A 22,281-nucleotide genomic window follows, 5' to 3' on the forward strand; every position below is an offset into this window, starting at 1 on the left:
ACAAACAGGGCGTGTAGCTCCCCGGGGTCTGGAGGGGTGATACCCATTAGAGTATCATATGGTCTGGACCATTAGTGAGAAAACGAGATTCAATGGTGTGTAAATGAGGGGTTTGGCTCCTCTGAGTCCGGAGAGAGGTGGCCCAGGAGAAATTAAGCAATTTTTCATTTTATATCTATATATTTTTTTAATTCTTTATGATAAGATTTGGCCCATCTTTGGTTTGAACCAATGTTGGGAGAGGTAACTAAAAGAAACAGGAAATATTTGTAACAAAACTTATATGAGAATATTTTACTATGATTTCTGAATATCCAAATGAACATTGCAGGCCCTCTGGGCCTCTTGTTTGTTAAAAATATGTTGGAACCATGTACTTGTTCGCTTGGTAGTACGTAGTAGTCATTGGTCGCTAGCTGTTTAACCCACAGTAAGATCGCTTTATGACGATGTCCACTTAAATGAGTTCAAAAGTTGCTTCGTAACTTATATTTCACTGAAAGGTCGTATCGCGGGCAAATTAATCTCGGACCATTAAAGGGACACTGGAACCGGCGGGATATTCCGTAGATACTATATACATCAATACTACTAAAACACAAAATTGTTTTAAAATGTCAACAATTTTAATAAATAACAATAAATATACAGTAAAAATACAAAAAGGTCAAAAATCACAGATGAATTTGTTTTAACATTAACAACTATGACGTCCATTTCGCACCGCAAACTACGTACACAGCACACTTGACCAGTCGTGTGGACTTTCCAATCACATGTCAGGGTACTGAGAGCTGTCGTGGACTAACCAATCACGTGTCAGATTACTGAGAACAATGTTTACAGCCGCCTGGTGAAGTAGGTAACCACTTCGTGGTATATGGGAGTTCCGGTTTTGGTAACAATTTTGAAAGTGTTTCCTTGTACGCCTCTCAAAACACGTGCGATTTTGATGACTAACGCTTGAACGAAGGACAGATGTTTCTTATTTCAATAAAGAATAATAGAAAAAAAATGAAATTCAGCATCACTTTTTATGCAGCGTGTTCAGAACAAAACTATTTCAATGATCGCTTAGAAAAAATTAGACCCTGATATTTGAACAATGTTTCGCACTGTGGCACTCGTGGTTAATTGCTGGTGTGAGGCTACTTTGTAATGTCTCTCTGATGTGTTGAAAAACACAAAGAAATAAATAATCTGAATCTGTTACGTGGGGGTAACAGATATCGGATATCACACCGCCAGCATCATAGGTGGACAACCTATCGGGAACCTTCGGAACTTTCTGTAGACGAGAAAGTATTCCCGACGGACTGTGTGAAAGGTCAGGCATTCGGTCATATTTCGATAACTTCCTTGGCGCGAATCGATTTGACCGCCTTACTCCGCCTAGGATAGAGGGGTAATCCTGTTTAAGCAATCGGTCACTGGGATGAGAAATCGCCCCGCCAATTCTGTGTTTCGGGGTACCTCCAGGTTTATCGCCGAGACGTGTAAAGTCCGCGCCCATTCATCAAACGATGGTACTTTTCCTGCGGAATAGTCGCTTGAAACTATTCCATTTCCTGTTCTTTTTCAAAACTGGATCAGTGGTTACCCGGATGGCCATTCTGAAAATCTCTTCTAATCCGACACCATCCAGCGAGCTACATTCCATATACTTGATTGCACCAAGACGCTTGGCCATCTTGCGGCCCTGCTGCGTCGACACGCAGGAATCGGTGATGTCAACGATCGAGCCCCGTAAATCGGTTTGCGTACCAACCAGGATGAATGGGGTATTCGGCCGGTACTCGCGTATCTCCGGTACCCACTTGGTGCGGACATTGTCCAGCGAGTCTTTGTCGTCCACAGCAAAACAGACGAGGAATATATCGGTATCAAAGTAAGCCAGTGTCCTCAACCTGTCGTACGTATCCTGAAACGTGGCAAAACACAATTACAAACTGCTGAATCATGGGATACGGTCATATATAAATATACTGGAAACAAGTTTTGTACTTAAGAAAGGACTCATTTCAATTTTCTGTCCTCAATAAAAAAAAAAGTGAAATGGCTAGATTGATAACACGTGGTTCCATAGAAAATGTATTTGGGAATAAAAGTTGATTTATTAACTTAATTTAATGAGACGTCTTAGTCGGAGGGGACAGTGGAGATAAACGTACCTGTCCCGCCGTATCCATTACCATGACAGACACGTCACTCTCGTCTTTAGGTACCGGCACTGTAAGGAAATAAAGGGAGATAATTCACAGAGTCACTAAAGGGAGATAATTCACAGAGTCAAGAAAAGGATAAAATATGTCGTTCGACAGGGCGATCCAGATTTACTTATCTTGTAAACGGTTTCATTTTAACCGGTTCGTCATACTTTATAATATTATATACTACAATAGTCAAACTAAACCAAACTACATGGTATTTGAAATCGTTAAAAAAATGTTGGCTTTTCTGTGTATTTTTTAGGGGTGGCTTAGTATATGAACAATCGAGCAGGTCATTGATGTTTATGATTCGACTTTTAATATGCATCCCCGATTATCTGCTAAGAATGGATGTTACCGGGTAACCCAATTCCGGGTCGAGATGACCCGTTACGTCTGATAACAAGAACCATCCTACTCGTGCGAGTGTATGGATGTTATGCGTCAGATAACATTTTTGACATCGATATATTATACAGGTGTGTAGCCCGGGTTTCCTCTGGCCCTGACACCATGTCCGGTGTAGGCTACACCATGGTGTCAGGGCCAGGGGAAACTCGGGCTAACAGGTGTGGCACAGTTTAGAATTATTTACTTTCCAGAATTTCAAGTCAATTGTGCATTTGAAATAGCTTTGTTATATTTTTGTAGTGATAATTCAATTGTAAACTTTCTTTCCAATATTACTTAGATTTATATTTATTAAATACGTCATTTCATTATCTCATCGTCGTCGTCGTCGTCGTTAGGAGTTGCCATCTGCTATGGAAAACACGAGTTTTAGGCTTTTTTTAGCCCACCATCATCAGATGGTGGGCTATTCAAATCGCCCTGCGTCCGTGGTCCGTCGTCCGTCCGTCCCTCCGTCCGTCCGTTCCTCCGTCCCTCCGTCCGTCCGTCCCTCCGTCCGTCCGTAAACAATTCTTGTTATCGCTAATCCTCAGAAAGTACTGAAGGGATCTTTCTCAAATTTCATATGTAGGTTCCCCTTGGTGCCTAGTTATGCATATTGCATTTTGAGACCAATCGGAAAACAACATGGCCGACAGGCAGCCATCTTGGATTTTGACAATTGAAGTTTGTTATCGCTATTTCTCAGAAAGTGCTGTAGGGATCTTTCTCAAATTTCATATGTAGGTTCCCCTTAGTGCCTAGTTATGCATATTGCATTTTGAGACCAATCGGAAAACAACATGGCCGACAGGCAGCCATCTTGGATTTTGACAATTGAAGTTTGTTATCGCTATTTCTCAGAAAGTACTGAAGGGATCTTTCTCAAATTTCATATGTAGGTTCCTCTTGGTGCCTGGTTATGCATATTGCATTTTTAGACCAATCAGAAAACAACATGGCCGACAAGCAGCCATCTTGGATTTTGACAATTGAAGTTTGTTATCGCTATTTCTCAGAAAGTACTGAAGGGATCTTTCTCAAATTTCATATGTAGGTTCCTCTTGGTGCCTGGTAATGCATATTGCATTTTTAGACCAATCAGAAAACAACATGGCCGACAGGCAGCCATCTTGGATTTTGACAATTGAAGTTTGTTATCGCTATTTCTCAGAAAGTACTGAAGGGATCACTCTCAAATTTCATATGTAGGATCCACTTGGTGCCTAGTTATGCATATTGCATTTTGAGACCAATCCGAAAACAACATGGCTGACAGGCAGCCATCTTGGATTTTGACAATTGAAGTTTGTTATCGCTATTCCTCAGAAAGTACTGTAGGGATCTTTCTCAAATTTCATATGTAGGTTCCCCTTGGTGTTTAGTTATGCGTATTGCATTTTGAGACCAATTGGAAAACAACATGGCCGACAGGCAGCCATCTTGGATTTTGACAATTAAAGTTTGTTATCGCTATTTCTCAGAAAGTGATGAAGGGATCTTTCTCAAATTTCATATGTAGGTTCCTCTTGTTGCCTAGTTATGCATATTGCATTTTGAGACCAATCGGATAACAACATGGCCGACAGGCAGCCATCTTGGATTTTGACAATTGAAGTTTGTTATCGCTATTTCTCAGAAAGTACTGAAGGGATCTTTCTCAAATTTCATACATACGTTCCCCTCAGTGCCTAGTTATGCATATTGCATTTTGAGACCAGTCAGAAAACAACATGGCCGACAGGTAGCCATCTTGGATATTGACAATTGAAGTTTGTTATCGCTATTTCTCAGAAAATACTTAAGGGATCTTTCTCAAATTTCATATGTAGGTTCCCCTTGGTGCCTAGTTATGCATATTGCATTTTGAAACTAATCAGAAAACAACATGGCCGACAGGCAGCCATCTTGGATTTTGACAATTGAAGTTTGTTATCGCTATTTCTCAGAAAGCACTCAAGGGATCTTTCTCAAATTTCATTTGTAGGTTCCCCTCAGTGCCTAGTTTTGCATATTGGGACCAATCCAAAAACATGGTCGACAGACAGCCATTATCGCTAAATCTTAAATTTTATATATAGTTTCCGCTTGTTTGAAAAGTACTAGCTATAGAGGGCTGTTTCTGTATTTACACAGATTAGGATTAGTAAGACTTAGAAGAAGGGAAAAGTAGAGAAAAGATCAATCTGACATGGAACCTATGAAGATCATTCAATGGTGGGCGCCAAGATCCCTCTGGGATCTCTTGTTTTTTTTTCCTTTTTAATTTTATTAGGTCACCTGAGACGAAGTCTTTTGTCCGGCGTCGTGCGTCGTGCGTCGTGCGGTGTGCGTCGTGCGTCGTGCGTCGTCCGTCGTGCGTCGTAAACAATTTACATTTTCAACTTCTTCTTAAAAACTGCTGAACTAAATTCAATGAAATTTTACAGGAAGCTTCCATGGCTGAGGGTGAACCAAATTGTGAATTATATGGTCCCCACCCCCCAGGGGCCTGAGGGGCGGGGCCAAAAAGGGTCAAATTGACTAAAACTTCAAAAATCTTCTTCTCTACTCTCAGATAAGGTGGAATCAAACACTCTTCATAGATGAAAGGGTCTTAAGGTGCTTTACCAAAATTGTGAATTTCATGACCCTGGGGTCTCATGTTTGCCCCTGGAGAGGGGGTAAACTTTACTATAGTTTATATAGGGAAATCACATTTTTGACTATTATTTGTTGGATTTGTTTTGGAATTCATTCTAACTTGTATCGAATTATCAGCATGGGATGACAGTTTGATGGTATGTACATGTTGGCCCTAGTTGACCCCCAGGGGCTGGTGGGCGGGGCCAAAAAGGGTCAAATTGACAAAAATTTCAAAAATCTCCTTCTCTACTCTCAGATATGGTAGAATCAAATACTCTACATAGATGGAAGGGTCTTAAGGTGCTTTACCAAAATTGTGAATTTCATGACCCTGGGGTCTCATGTTTGCCCCTGGGGAGGGAGTAAACTTTACTATAGTTTATATAGGGAAATCACATTTTTGACTATTATTTGTTGAATTTTTATTGGAATTCATTCTAACTTCGTTAACATTATCAGCTTGGGATGACAGTTTGATGGTATGTACATGTTGGCCCTGACTGACCCCCAGGGGCTGATGGGCGGGGCCAAAAAGGGTCAAATTAACAGAAATTTTAAAAATCTTCTTCTTACAGCCCAAATAAGGTATAATTAAATACTCTTCACAGATCGAAGGGTCTTAAGGTGCTTTACCATAATTGTGAATTTCCTAGCCCTTGGGTCTTGCGTTTGCCCCATGGGAGGGGATAAACTTTACTATAGTTATAGGGAAATCACATTTTTGACTATCATTTGTTTTATTTGTTTTGAAATTCATTCTTTCATTCAAATTTACTGAAATATTTCAAAAATCAGGTGACCGTTAAGGCCCATGGGCCTCTTGTTCTGTACATACTGTATAACGTTAATCTGAACACATCAATCAAACAGTAAAATGTCTATAACGATGATGGCGGTGTCCTATTCGTGGCTAATTTTACGGTCTGTGTACCCTGTTACAACGAAGTCAGTAGTTGCTGCACGCCTCTAGAAACTATGTCATCTGCGGTCGTCAACAATAGGTGAAAAACAGACGAAACCACACGTATGATAAAACGAAATAGGATATCTTAGGTGTGTGGACATTTAAAATACTTGTGTCATAAAAAATGGATTATATGATAGAAAAATATATATCATGTTGACTTTACATACATTTTTAAATCGTGGTTTTGGGATAGACCGGTTAAAAAAAATTTTAAGGATGGTATAACTCAAATGATTCTAATTACAGTATCTTTACAGTACTGTGATATGGGTATAATACATTGTGGTTTCGAAAGATGTTTGTGAAACGTATTCACTCTATAACCGATATGGAATTATAAATAATAGTACAGTATGAGTCACCCGACCAAAACCCGAACAGATGGGGAGGTTAGAATCGGCTGTAATTGGAGGTTTCCTGACTGGCATGATGTGTCTAACTCTCGACTCGGACGTGTAACGAGTTACGGATTAATCATATTGTTGGCCTGGGACACAGAGGGCGGGTTAAAGCGACAGTCATAATTATATTGTTAATCTGATGCGTTTAGACAGTTCTTTCTCAGCTGAATCAGAAATACAGATCACACCATGTGAAAAGTTGATTGGATGATCACTCGTCGAGAATGGCCTATATGATTTTGATAATTTTAACAGGGACTTTTCAATTATGGACCGTGGGATTTGATATTTCATTTTGGGGCTTTCCTTTAGATGACTGATCCACCTCCATTTTTTCAAAAGCCATACAAGGGCGCAGGTCTCATCCAAAACAGATTATAGGGAACGATATAGAGATGTATACTTATACAAATTTTGAGCTGAAAAATCCCACTAGATTTTTTTAAAGTAAATATTACGTTCTCCCATTTTAGCTTTATATAAATTTGTCGTTTTATGTTTGAAAATAAAAGTTGTATCCATGTACATATAAAAATTGTATTTCTGTTTGAAGTAGAGTTATAAGCCCCGAAGCCCTTGTTTTATTCCCTTTTATCTCGAATTCCTGAGTTTCGGTCGTAAATGATTAGCATTGTACAACTAAACGCGTAATGTTACATAATGCTTGACCTTGAAAGTTTTTCTAGAGGAAAAAAAGACCTTCGGCGTTCTGAGAGTGTTTACCGATTACCTAACATGTTTACATGTGTCTTTACAGCACTCCTTTTATAAAGGCGCCACGAAAACTGTCATTTAATAAGTAACGTAAAACACATGTGAAATTGATTTATAATAAATACTTCGTTAAGAAAAACATGTTTTCTTGAGAAAACAGATTATCTGACTGTAATTTGTATATTTAAAACGGCGTACGACTTTCTCCACACCTTTCCTCAGCCTCGGTCTGTCACTGCTATCGTTAGTACATTTCTAACATTTGAAATAAAACAACTAATTTTAACGTTTTCTGGAGATATAACATTTATTTTTACACTTACTTTATAGTTTTTAAGTCGTTTAATGATGTCGTTAGAGTATTATTTTAATTTTAGATAATGTATGATGCAATTTGTATAATTTGACTCATATTCTAGTAAAGTTTATTTTAAAATTTGATAAGCATTTAAAAAGAATCTAAATAAAATATGTAAAACTTACCTGTGTAACTGTCGAAGCAGGTGGGTTGATATTCCGTGAGAATTTTGCCGGTACTGTAACTGAGAACCATACTGGTTTTCCCCACCCCTCCGTCCCCTACAACCACACATTTCACCTCCCCCTCCGCGGCAGTAAAACTGTCCATCCCCTCGTCACGTTTAGTAACCATTTTGATAAAGAACTGTTACGTCCGTTTGTGTCGTCTGCTTCAAGTAAAGTGAGAGAATCAGCGTTGCCACGGGCCCATGTGTATACCGTGTCTAAAAATAGCATCTGACATTGAGTATAATACAAGTTTATGCTGCACTTATGACGTCACTCACTTAACACTTGACGCCCCGCCCACATGTTTAGTACAGTAATTAAATTATGAATGTGATCTATTTATAGGTAAGTTGCAGGGATGAGTTGGACTTTACACTTGGGACAAGACAAAGTATTTCAATTTATTTCATGATCTAGCTTTATCTATCTCCGACCTGTTTAATTTATTTTAAACGTCACTACGAGATTGTGTGCAAATGTCGTGTCAGATAATACATTCATTAGTGTAATAAAGAGGGGAATAAAAAGAATCTTTACAAATTTGGAAAAAAATATTCACGCGGTTATTTGAAGTTTTCGATCAGACTCATTTTTTATAAGATTACTGAATGGCTTCCATTTGGAAATCATTTCATGAGTGGTAGAATTCCTATTTTCCTTGAGAAATGTGTTCCAAATGTTTTGATATAAACATCCCTTACTAAATCATTGCCATCAATACTCGTATTAAAGAGTCAATACAAAGCCGTTATTCGTTAACGATCTACTTGTATATATGATTCATCATTTAATTCACATCCTTATAAGACTCTCCAGTAAACTGGAAATACAATTCCGTTATGATTCAACCCCATAGCGGAAATGTATGATTCTAGTTTTTAACCGAGTTACAGACACTGTAGTCTTGCTTAAGTTCGAATGGCAAACCACTGTTCCAGAATCAGTTGGAAGAGAACCCGTTACATCGCTAAAAGCAATGAGAGGATTACTATCATTATAATGATCATTTAAAGTTTTAGTTAAAATATATTCTATTGGCATGTAAAATGGCAAAGGGATTAGCCAAGTTTTTTCCAACCTATAGACGATTTCTCCCATAAACTAAACACGTGTTGAAATTGAAGAATACAAACTATTCTTAAACATTATATCAGGTAGGTAATATATGTATTGTTATATATGTATTATGCCTCATAAATTATAGATATTATAGAATATAACAAGAGAAAGAGAGAGTGGGGGAGGGGAGAGACGAGGGGGAGTGGAGCGGGTAGAAGGAGATTTTTCTGATGTTGCCATCACTATAATATAAGATGATGAATTTTGAGATGGTGGACAAAAGATTGGGGAGGCTATAATTATATTCAGATGGAAAGAGAAAGTGTGGATCAATCAAATCCGTTCAAAAATCATTTTTACATTGATAATTCACGACATTAATTGAGACCATTATTAGCATGGCATATGGACTGATTCTACCTATTCTACTGATTCCACTCGTTTATATCGACCGACTTTACTCGTTTATAACGACCGATTGTACTCGCTTATAACGACCGATTCTACTCGTCTGTATCGACCGATTCTACTCGTTTATATCGACCGATTTTACTCGTTTATAACGACCGATTCTACTCGCTTATAACGACCGATTTTACTCGTTTATATCGACCGATTTTACTCGTTTATATCGACTGATTTTACTCGTTTATATTGTATCGACCGATTATACTCGTGTGTATCGACCGATTATACTCGTTTATAACGACCGATTCTACTCGTGTGTATCGACCGATTGTACTCGTTTATAACGACCGATTGTACTCGTGTGTATCGACCGATTCTACTCGTTTATAACGACCGATTCTACTCGTGTGTATCGACCGATTCTACTCGTTTATAACGACCGATTGTACTCGTCTGTATCGACCGATTGTACTCGTCTGTATCGACCGATTCTACTCGTGTGTATCGACCGATTCTACTCGTTTACATTTTTATAAGAGATTCGTGTTCGGGATGATTTATATATACACATGTACATGCATGATTCCATTTATTATTTTTTCTATTTTTTTTTATCTTTCCCTCAAAGTACAAGGATTTTTAGATAGAATCATGAAAATGAGCTATCAAATGCCAACTTAAACCAAATACCTATTTACCCAAAGTTTGAAAATGTGCTGTGTATATATAACTAAAAAAGACAGCTGATATGAAAAAATATATGATTGACTTCCGATTGTTTCACCCTACCTGTCTATTGTTGAAAAATATGTTGGTGCTCATGCAGTGAACCGTTTTTTAAGGGACAGCTGGGAGGGTGGGAGAAGGGGGTAGGCATTTCGGAATTTTTTCCTCGGATCTCCGGAGTGATTTCATAATAACAGTTGAGGCTATGTTATATCATTTCTATTTTAGTTATATAGGTCACACGCTATAATAATACGTAATACTTATATCATTTCTATTTTTAGTTATATAGGTCACACGCTATAATAATACGTAATACTTATATCATTTCTATTTTTAGTTATATAGGTCACACGCTATAATAATACGTAATACTTATATCATTTCTATTTCTAGTTATATAGGTCACACGCTATAATAATACGTAATACTTATATCATTTCTATTTTTAGTTACATAGGTCACACGCTATAATAATACGTAATACTTATATCATTTCTTTTTTTAGTTATATAGGTCACACGCTATAATAATACGTAATACTTATATCATTTCTATTTTTAGTTATATAGGTCACACGCTATAATAATACGTAATACTTATATTATTAACAGGGAAAACTTCTAGTTGAGGAAGTGTGTTGCCGGTTTCCGTTTGAGGCATGATTTTGCTAACAAAATGAGTATATCCAAAGTGAAACTGGAGTGTTTGTATGTGACCGTTAGTGATGGGCTATGACAGGGTATACATGTAGGAAGTATATAGCAGATTGCGAATTGGACACTTAAAAAAACAGAGGCCAAATTTGAGTGACAGGTGCCTTTTTATGCCTGATTTACGACAGTCGTCTCGGCATTACACATTTCTTTGAGATGCATTTACATGTCTAATGAATATGTAGGATGATTACAGCGCTATAAACACAATATCAAAGAAATCAGATTCACACACATGACGTCCAAACCCTACGGTGGCGCATCTGAGCACCTTAAAAATCATACATGCACAAGACCATACAACTTTGCATCTTGTTTCCGGTTCACTATCTTATACAACTTGGTATCCTGTACGTACAACTTAGTATTCTGTACGTACAACTTAGTATCCTGTACGTACAACTTAGTATCTTGTACCTACAACTTAGTATCCTGTACGTACAACTTAGTATCTTGTACGTACAACTTAGTATCCTGTACCTACAACTTAGTATCTTGTACGTACAACTTAGTATCTTGTACCTACAACTTAGTATCCTGTACCTACAACTTAGTATCTTGTACCTACAACTTAGTATCCTGTACCTACAACTTAGTATCTTGTACGTACAACTTAGTATATTGTACGTACAACTTAGTATCTTGTACGTACAACTTAGTATCCTGTACCTACAACTTAGTATCTTGTACGTACAACTTAGTATCATGTACCTACAACTTAGTATCTTGTACGTACAACTTAGTATATTGTACCTACAACTTAGTATCTTGTACCTACAACTTAGTATCTTGTACCTACAACTTAGTATCTTGTACGTACAACTTAGTATCCTGTACGTACAACTTACAACTTAGTATCTTGTACGTACAACTAGCTTAGTAAGTATCTTGCACGTACAACTAGCTTAGTAAGTATCTTGTACGTACAACTTGGTATCTTGTACGTACAACTTAGTATCTTGTACGTACAACTTAATATCCTGTACGTACAACTTAGTATATTGTACGTACAACTTAGTATATTGTACGTACAACTAGCTTAGTAAGTATCTTGTACGTACAACTAAGTATCTTGTACGTACAACTTAGTATCTTGTACGTACAACTTAGTATCCTGTACGTACAACTTAGTATCTTGTACGTACAACTTAGTATCCCGTACGTACAACTTAGTATATTGTACGTACAATTTAGTATCCTGTACGTACAACTTAGTATATTGTATGTACAACTTAGTATATTGTACATACAACTTAGTATCCTGTACGTACAACTTAGTATCTTTTACGTACAACTTACAACTTAGTATATTGTACGTACAACTTAGTATCCTGTACGTACAACTTAGTATATTGTACGTGCAACTTAGTATCCTGTACGTACAACTTAGTATCTTTTACGTACAACTTAGTATATTGTACGTACAACTTAGTATCCTGTACGTACAACTTAATATCCTATACGTAGAATTTAGTATCATGTATGTACAACTTAGTATATTGTACGTACAACTTAGTATCCTGTACGTACAACTTAATATCCTATACGTACAATTTAGCATCATGTATGTACAACTTAGTATCCTGTACGTACAACTTAGTATCTTTTACGTACAACTTAGTATCTTTTACGTACAACTTAGTATCCTGTACGTACAACTTAGTATCCTGTACGTACAACTTAATATCCCGTACGTACAATTTAGTATCCTGTACGTACAACTTACAACTTAGTATATTGTACGTACAACTTAGTATTCTGTACGTACAACATCGGATCTTGTACGTACAACTTAGTATATTGTACGTACAACATAGATATTTTATACGTCTAAAGTTATATATTTTACGCACAGTTTAATTATCATTTTGTTTATTCACTTTTCATTTTTCTTTCATTTTTTTCAATGGTCCTAATACGTTGCCGTACAAATCTAGTAAAAATCCAGATAAGAATTGATCAGTTGAATATTTTAAGATATAGACATAAATTCTGGTGCTGTCGACAGTAATTACCTATCTTGTGGAGAGGTCAATTACACCAAATTTAAACTTCACATTAAATCAATGTATTAAAAGAATAAATTATTTTTTAATATATTTTTTATTATTTTTAATATAAGTATCTATATACGGTCATGGTAATTTCACGTTGACTAACGCCACATTTAACATAAGTGATACGTCTTATATATAGTTATGAATGGGACGCACACGATGCTGTCGGGGTTTTTTTCAAAGAAAACGCCTTAAAATAGCATATATCTGTGTATTCTTTGTTTATTTATATATTTACATAGTTGTATATGGTGTCAGTTTTTATCAGGCATGCTCGGGTCACGAATTACTTATTAGGGTTTCTTTAATCTCGGCGTACAAGGAACAAAGCGATCCGATATGAAGCGCCACTGTCCTAATCTTTACGCACCAGTTAGCATTTGTCCCAATAATGATCCGATTTATTGAGGAAAACCACAATTAAATGATCTTGACCACAGGCACGCGCGCGATGCCCGGAGGGGGAGGCAGGAATACACTCCACGTTTGAGACCCACTTCCTTCATCTTCGGTGACGTCACAGTGTCCCGATACACAGCCACACGCAGATCTGTAATTAGAGGGTGTATCCGAGCTAATTAGCGACAATTACACGTTAAGTACTTTTGGTCAGTGTATCATGGCGCGGGAATGTTAATGGTACGAGCGGTTAGATAGACAGACCATACTGTTCTGGGTACATAGTACCACGGGGACTTGAGAATTCAGTAACTATTGTAGTATCTGATGTATAGATGGTACGGAGACACGTTAAGGTATTTGTATTTGTAGTCCGAATGATATCGGTCTGGCGGCGGTCCTATAAGAAAATCGGTAAAAATGACACCCCCGGAGTTAATTATATAACTAACGTCTGAAAATGTACTACACACAAAAGGAAAGGTCCAAAGACACACAGATTGTGACAAATTCAAATTCTCTGGCAAGTTCATGTGGTCCAGTTATCGTGGCACAGTAAGATAAAAACTCTTTCATTTTTCACGAATAAATTATTACTTTCAGGTATTTAAGGTATTTGATTTCGGTTAGGGTTCAGAAAAAAATTTGTGTTGGGAATTGTGTCATTTTGGGTAAAAAATCATGATATTTTGCAATTTTTAAGGTCTTTTGAAGTGGTTACCATGGTTTTCACAGGTCTGAACAACATAGAAAAAAAGTTGACTTATCCTTCACAGACAAAGCCAAACCAATGTTTTCCAAAAGTCGTTCGACCACAATATGGTTGCCAGCCGTCACCAGTAATCTGTAGCTGTTTTTATGTCTGTCAATTTAAATCAATACACTACCCTTTATCCAGTTATATAGGTATCCGGTGTTTTTTTAACCGTTGTTACCAAAAAAGTGCCAAGTAGGACTGAGTACTAAGGTCGTTTTTCCGACCAGGAAACGTTCTTTCAAGGAAATGAAGTTGCGTCGTAGAAAATAATTATTAACACAACGACACCTTGATGAAATGTACTAAGTCTGAAAATGAATTTAATTAAATAGTGAACTAGTTACACGATGTACCTGTCAAGTCAGTAGAAGGAAGCTGTTATGTAAATTATTGTGTAGATTTGGTCTGGGCGTTGTTATACTGTCGTTTCTGTGTGATTTCTCTCTACGTGATATCGTCACTGGTAGATTGTCAGCCAAAGGAATGATAATCAGCTGAAAGTGGTAGAAATAAATAAATAAATAAATAAATAGATAAATAAATAAAAACAAATAAATAAATAAATAAAATAAATAAATAGATAATACTGGTAGATAGTCCGCCAAAGGACTGATAATCAGCTGAAACTAGTGGTAGTTATAAATAAATAAATAAAATAAATAAATAAAATAAATAAAATAAATAGATAATACTGGTAGATTGTCCGCCAAAGGACTGATAATCAGCTGAAAGTGGTGGTTATAATAAATAAATAAATAAATAAATAGAATGAAATAAATAAACAAATAACATTAAAATAATTGTGTGTTTGATTTTGCACATTTCCGAAATACTAGAGGTCTGAAATCACAAATAGATTTTTTTTCATAGAGAGGACGACATATATCCCGGGAGCGGAACCCTTGTATAACGAGTGTATGTGCACGTTTCAAGTTTCTGACATGTTGTGCCGGGTATGTCCACTTATCTTCTGACATTTATCTAAACAAATATTGTCGTGTAATTTACTGGCATTAGTTCTAAGTGTCTTTTTGTAAAGGTGAGAACTGGACGACACCTAAACACTGACCTACACGAGTACACCGGTACAACTTTCCCTTAACAACCTTCTAGGTAAGATGTTAATTCCATGTTACCTGGTTACTGACAGGTGCATTTGATTGACAGGTGAGCAATGGGCCCTAGGCTAGTGACGTCAACAATTCACGGTGAAATCTAATTTCTGTTTACAATAGTTCAAATACATACCTTAGCCATGAGCGGCATGACTCTAATTCCGGGTTTTATTTAGATACTTATTGGTATGCCTTCTGTGTGTGGTTAACATGGAAACTTATTTTTGTTTATTGTATTGGGTGCTGGTTCTTTTTCCTTTTCTTGATTTTTAAAATAACTTTTCAAAATAATGAGGTTAAATTGAAATTGATATGAAATTGATGATTGGGAATACATTTGTTGTTGTTTTACTAAAAAAAAAAAATGTTTACGTACATATACACCGGGAGATGCATGCACCTCCCAAGAAAAACCGCACAATACGAAATTATGATATATTTTTATGAAACCACGACTTTTAAGTGAACTGTCCGGTTAGAGGAAGCATCCTATTATACAACGTTCTTTCTCACGAGAATAGTTGTATGATGTAATGTTTAGGATCTGTCCATCCACCTGATTACACTCACTGACACTGCTAAACAAACAAGAACATTTCATTTAAACTATTTAATACTCTATTACTGCTAAAAACAAATTAAAAAAATGAAAATATGCTGATATATTACGGAAAATATTTTATCTGTAATATGTATAATTCAGATAATGTTAAGGACATTTGGTTACTTTCTGACATGACAGCGGACCGATTTATAGCCGTCTAGACTGACAGGACAGGTGAACCGCAGAGTTTACCTAGTTTAAATATTTACGCAAATAATTTCTGGAATGCAAATAGTCATGCTGATTTTTTTTTTCGAAACAAAAACTACACGTGTCGACACCTGCCTGAGGTAACAGTTTTTCTTGTGAAACTAAGTAAGTGTTAATTATATCTGTTAATGAAGTGACAAGTCTAGCGATAACATTATGTCAGTATTCGCACACGAAGTTAGGTGGAAAGTTGAGGATGACAAAGGCGTTAATCTCAGTGTCAATTTCAGCCGATGTGACATGTTACTTATCATCAGCAGAGACCTATATACTATATAGGTCTCTGTCATCAGCGACACGGACACTACAGGGACACTCTTAATAATGGAAGTCGACTGGGCGGGTCCCGAGAAAAAAATACGTTATAAACTTTGAAATGCTTTATTAATTGATTAACGAGCGTTACGTCATGTGGTTTTTGTCTTTAAGCAGACGAGGGGATACAAACTCTAACGAAGTAAGATTAATATAGACAATGACTTACGGATTCAAATAATAATGACCCCGAGAGATAATTGACTATTGTTATTAAACTGTTTTGTTCCATTCTGTTGTACTATTCTCCCTTATTGCCTACCTCCTTCATTTTACAATATTAAACCCTTACTTCAATACAGACATATGGTACCGTATGTTCGGTTCATTGTCTCGTGAACAGACATGGTGTCAGGGCCAGAGGAAACTCGGGCTACCGCTATCCATGTAGTACCTGGTGGCTACCTCACAGGACTACATCGCTCTGTCGCCATTGGTCAGATGGTATCACCGAAATGTATTGTCGCTGGTCATTGGTTAGGTGGAATCACCGGTATGTATCGTCATCAGCTATTGGTCAGATGGAATCACGGCATTTCATCGTCGTCAGCCATTGGTCGGATAGAATCGCAGAATTACGTATTGTCGTCAACCATTGGTCAGGAGGAATATCTACGTCGTTGTTGCGAGCCATTCGCCTTTTTAATTCGATTATAGACTTTGGATCCAAATATCTTTATCCTTCAAACGATCGGCGCCAACCCCCCAAGTTTAGATCAGATACCAGTGCCATTCTTTATCACGTTAAAACACTTGGATATTTTACTAACACACCGAACTTTACTAATCCTTCTTAAACAAACACTGAGCCATAATATCAAAAGGTTAGTCTGTGACTGAAGGGACATACGGCCACAGTATATACACGATTACGCAGAAAAATAAAGCCGTAGGTTACTCTATTAATTAATTCAGAGTATACACCAATGTCGAAATCCCTAATCAGTAAACTAAGTTGATACCAAACGAGATAACAGGAGGCGGTTTGTGATAGCTATGTCCATACTTAGTTCTAGTATCACAAGAGTAAAAACCATGAAACATTATACATGTACTTATCGCCATTATGACTGAAGTTCAGAGAGGGGGCATCATACCATCTCATTGGAGGAGAGGACTTTAGGCCGTCTCATTGGAGGAGGGGGGCATTAGGCCATCTTATTGGAGGAGGGGGCATTGGGCCATCTTATTGGAGGAGGGGCATTAAGTCATCTTATTGGAGGAGGGGGCATTAGGTCATCTTATTGGAGGAGGGGGGCATTAGGTCACCTTATTGGAGGAGGGGGGCATCAGGTCACCTTATTGGAGGCGGGGGCATTAGGTTACCTTATTGGAGGAGGGAGCATTAGGTCATCTTATTGGAGGAGGGGGTATTAGGTCATCTTATTGGAGGAGGGGGCATTAGGCCATTTCATTGGAGGAGGGGGGCATTATGTCATCTTATTGGAGGAGGGGGCATTAGGTCATCTTATTGGAGGAGGGGGCATTAGGTCACCTTATTGGAGGAGGGGGCTTTAGGTCATCTTATTGGAAGAGGGGGCATTATGTCATCTTATTGGAGGAGGGGGCATTAGGTCATCTTATTGGAGGAGGGGGCATTAGGTCATCTTATTGGAGGAGGGGTATTAGGTCATCTTATTGGAGGAGGGGGCATTAGGTCACCTTATTGGAGGAGGGGGCATTAGGTCATCTTATTGGAGGAGGGGGCATTAGGTCATCTTATTGGAGGAGGGGGCATTTTGTCATCTTATTGGAGGAGGGGGGTATTAGGTCATCTTATTGGAGGAGGGGGCATTAGGTCATCTTATTGGAGGAGGGGGGTATTAGGTCATCTTATTGGAGGAGGGGGTATTAGGTCATCTTATTGGAGGAGGGGGCATTGGGTCATCTTATTGGAGGAGGGGGCATTAGGTCACCTTATTGGAGGAGGGGGCATTAGGTCATCTTATTGGAGGAGGGGTCATTAGGCCATTTTATTGGAGGAGGGGGCATTTTGTCATCTTATTGGAGGAGGGGGGGCATTATGTCATCTCATTGGAGGGGGGCATTAGGGCATCCTATTGGATGAGGTGTGAGGGACGATCTGGAGGGAGCTGTTTCTCAGGTCCAAACAGACTGGGTATCTTCAATCTAAAGTATATTTCACAATAAATAAAATGTTTAAGTCTTCATCAATGTACTTTTGTAATGCATTGTATTGTAAAATAGCACTGAGATGAAGATATATGTCGACCTATAGGTAATCCCTACCATCAGCTTTGTCTTCGCACGTTGCTGTCAGCGTGATTTCTTCAAAGGGCCATGACAGACCCCACGGTAAACACCGTGTAAAGTACACGAAAAACGAAACTAGAAACCGCCCAAATAACATTATCACTTGAGAAACTCAACTCTACAGACACTGGTGGAGATAAGACTTTGTCCTTCATCTTTTGTCTGTTGCTAAGTTTATCTACAATAACGATACCGTACACGTCTGGCCTGATTCGGGTTGATGGGAACTTCACAGTCTGTTGATGTTCATTCCATGGACAATTAAGAAGATTAATGTGTAAACATACAGGCTTTAGTCACGTAACTGGTATTTTAGATCTATTTTATTATGAGAATTAAACATAATAGTATTTTTATGGTCCAAATCAACACTCCATCCCTGCCTCTGGTGGTTGTTTATTACGAATACGGACTAGATTTTGTATCCTTTTTCGAAATCCGAGGATTAGAGCAGTTAACTTGTCTACACCAAATACATTCGTCTTGACTGTCAATACACACAATATATTATAGTACTGTCTTGTCTGTCAATACACACAATAGATTATTGTCCTCGTCTTGTCTGTCAATACACTCAATATATTATAGTACTCGCCACGTCTGTCAATACACACAATATATTATTGTCCTCGTCTTGTCTGTCAATACACACAATATATTATAGTACTCGCCACGTCTGTCAATACACACAATAGATTATTGTCCTCGTCTTGTCTGTCAATACACACAATAGATTATAGTACTGTCTTGTCTGTCAATACACACAATAGATTATTGTCCTCGTCTTGTCTGTCAATACACACAATATATTATAGTACTCGCCACGTCTGTCAATACACACAATAGATTATAGTACTCGTCTTGTCTGTCAATACACACAATAGATTATAGTACTCGTCTTGTCTGTCAATACACACAATAGATTATAGTACTCGTCTTGTCTGTCAATACACACAATAGATTATAGTACTCGTCTTGTCTGTCAATACACACAATAGATCATAGTACTCGCCACGTCTGTCAATACACACAATAGATTATAGTACTTGCCACGTCTGTCAATACACACAATAGATTATAGTACTCGCCACGTCTGTCAATACACACAATAGATTATAGTACTCGTCTTGTCTGTCAATACACTCAATATATTATAGTACTCGTCATGTCTGTCAATACACCCAATATATCATAGTACTCGCCACGTCTGTCAATACACACAATAGATTATAGTACTCGTCTTGTCTGGCAATACACACAATAGATTATAGTACTTGCCACGTCTGTCAATACACTCAATATATTATAGTACTCGCCACGTCTGTCAATACACACAATATATTATAGTACTCGTCTTGTCTGTCAATACACACAATAGATTATAGTACTCGTCTTGTCTGTCAATACACACAATATATTATAGTACTCGCCACGTCTGTCAATACACACAATAAATTATTGTCCTCGCCACGTCTGTCAATACACTCAATATATTATAGTACTTGCCACGTCTGTCAATACACACAATATATTATAGTACTCGTCTTGTCTGTCAATACACTCAATATATTATAGTACTTGCCACGTCTGTCAATACACACAATATATTATAGTACTCGTCTTGTCTGTCAATACACACAATAGATTATAGTACTCGCCACGTCTGTCAATACACACAATATATTATAGTTCACACCACGTCTGTCAATACACACAATAGATTATAGTACTTGTCTTGTCTGTCAATACACCCAATATATTATAGTACTCGTCTTGTCTGTCAATACACACAATATATTATAGTACTCGTCTTGTCTGTCAATACACACAATAGATTATAATACTCGTCTTGTCTGTCAATACACCCAATATATTATAGTACTTGTCTTGTCTGTCAATACACCCAATATATTATAGTACTCGTCTTGTCTGTCAATACACACAATATATTATAGTACTCGTCTTGTCTGTCAATACACACAATAGATTATAGTACTTGTCTTGTCTGTCAATACACCCAATATATTATAGTACTCGCCACGTCTGTCAATACACACAATAGATTATAGTACTCGCCACGTCTGTCAATACACCCAATATATTATAGTACTCGTCTTGTCTGTCAATACACACAATAGATTATAGTACTTGTCTTGTCTGTCAATACACCCAATATATTATAGTACTCGCCACGTCTGTCAATACACACAATAGATTATAGTACTCGCCACGTCTGTCAATACACACAATAGATTATAGTACTTGTCTTGTCTGTCAATACACACAATAGATTATAGTACTTGCCACGTCTGTCAATACACACAATATATTATAGTACTCGTCTTGTCTGTCAATACACACAATATATTATAGTACTCGCCACGTCTGTCAATACACACAATATATTATAGTACTCGTCTTTTCTGTCAATACACACAATAGATTATAGTACTCGTCTTGTCTGTCAATACACTCAATATATTATAGTACTCGTCTTGTCTGTCAATACACTCAATAGACAAAGCGAGTACATGTGGTTATATTGACAGACGATGCGGTGTTTTTGACAGACGATGCGAGTATATGTTGTGTATTAACAGACGATACGAGTATCTGTGGTCTACACCAGATCAGAACGTAACCCTGGAACTTTTCCAGTAGCGGTTTAAAATTTTAGATTTCTGATAGCAAAGTGTAAGTATCTTTCGCAAGTGTTGGCCAGCAAAGTCGAGATAGATACTAGCCTGAGTTTCCTCCGACCCTGACCTACACCAGACATGGTGTCAGGACCAGAGGAAACTCAGGCTAGAGAGATACCAAATATTAGTCGAATAATCATTAGTAAAACAATTCATGTATAACTAAGCATCAGTTTGGAAGAATGGGAATTCTTTAAATTGGAAATAAACTGTCGTCTCCGAATAACTATCATCTTTCTAACGAATACAACTTATCAGACCCGACGTCATCCCTCACTTCACATACATCTTCACGTGGCGCTGAATTCCAGACCTTCCCCATAAGTTACTGTTGTTTAAGTATTCAGATAATTCAAGTTGAGTGATTTTTGTCTTGTCTGCCGCAAAACGTCTCCGAGTTATTTTCAAATGACCGCGCGTCCTCGAAACTCCACGTATTACGATATACCCGGCCTGGAAGAAAGCTTGCGACCGTAACCCCTGAAGTACCGAGGACGCAGGGGAGTTCACTGCTTTTTTTGTGTGATTATTAAACAACAAAAACAATCATTTTCAATTTGGTTGATATTGATCGTTGTCAATATCAACCAAACTCTATTGTAAATAGAGCGCATAAGCAGACAACTCATAATACTATGTTACGTTTACTAGACAAATCATCCCAAGTTTATGGCCTAGGAATTCCAAAAACAGGGGATGTGGCATGCCGGAAAACTGCACTTTTAGTTAGGTGTTCAGCCTAGTTTCTCAGAACTGTCCTAACAGTCTGGAACAGTTGTTATATGGACATCATATAACCCGCTAAATAGTAAAGTGAATTTTAGGACTTCTCGGTCTTACTCCGTTTATAGTCATACTGAAACAAGTGGTTTGATGTATCAAGAATTTTCTATTCTCACTTCTCAGAAGAGGAATGTTTTGGGGGTAAAGCTCGATTAAAGTTACTTTAACTAGAAAATGTTTTTTTAAGATATAAATGCCCCCGCTGCCACTTGACACCCCAAAACTTCGGCAGTTCCTGAGACTAGCTAGTAGTACATTAGAGCGGAACTGGACTCAAGGATGTTCCATTTAGTCCACAGGGGCTTGGCACGATTTTCCAAATGA

At 37.6% G+C, this 22,281-nt stretch overlaps 1 protein-coding gene across 1 annotated transcript; it reads right to left on the reverse strand.

Moving 5' to 3' along the window:
* Window positions 1-604: 604 nt before the first annotated feature.
* LOC117323197 (cell division control protein 42 homolog) lies at window positions 605-8,022 on the reverse strand. Its single transcript, XM_033878254.1, has 3 exons — window positions 7,791-8,022; window positions 2,172-2,230; window positions 605-1,921 (listed from the first exon to the last, which is right to left on the reverse strand). Exons 1-3 carry the CDS (start codon window positions 7,957-7,959, stop codon window positions 1,517-1,519), a joined length of 633 nt encoding a protein of 210 aa, XP_033734145.1. The 5' UTR covers window positions 7,960-8,022; the 3' UTR covers window positions 605-1,516.
* Window positions 8,023-22,281: the final 14,259 nt, after the last annotated feature.

Source organism: Pecten maximus, chromosome 3 (genome assembly GCF_902652985.1).
Source record: "Pecten maximus chromosome 3, xPecMax1.1, whole genome shotgun sequence".
In the NCBI taxonomy this organism is placed as follows: domain Eukaryota; kingdom Metazoa; phylum Mollusca; class Bivalvia; order Pectinida; family Pectinidae; genus Pecten; species Pecten maximus.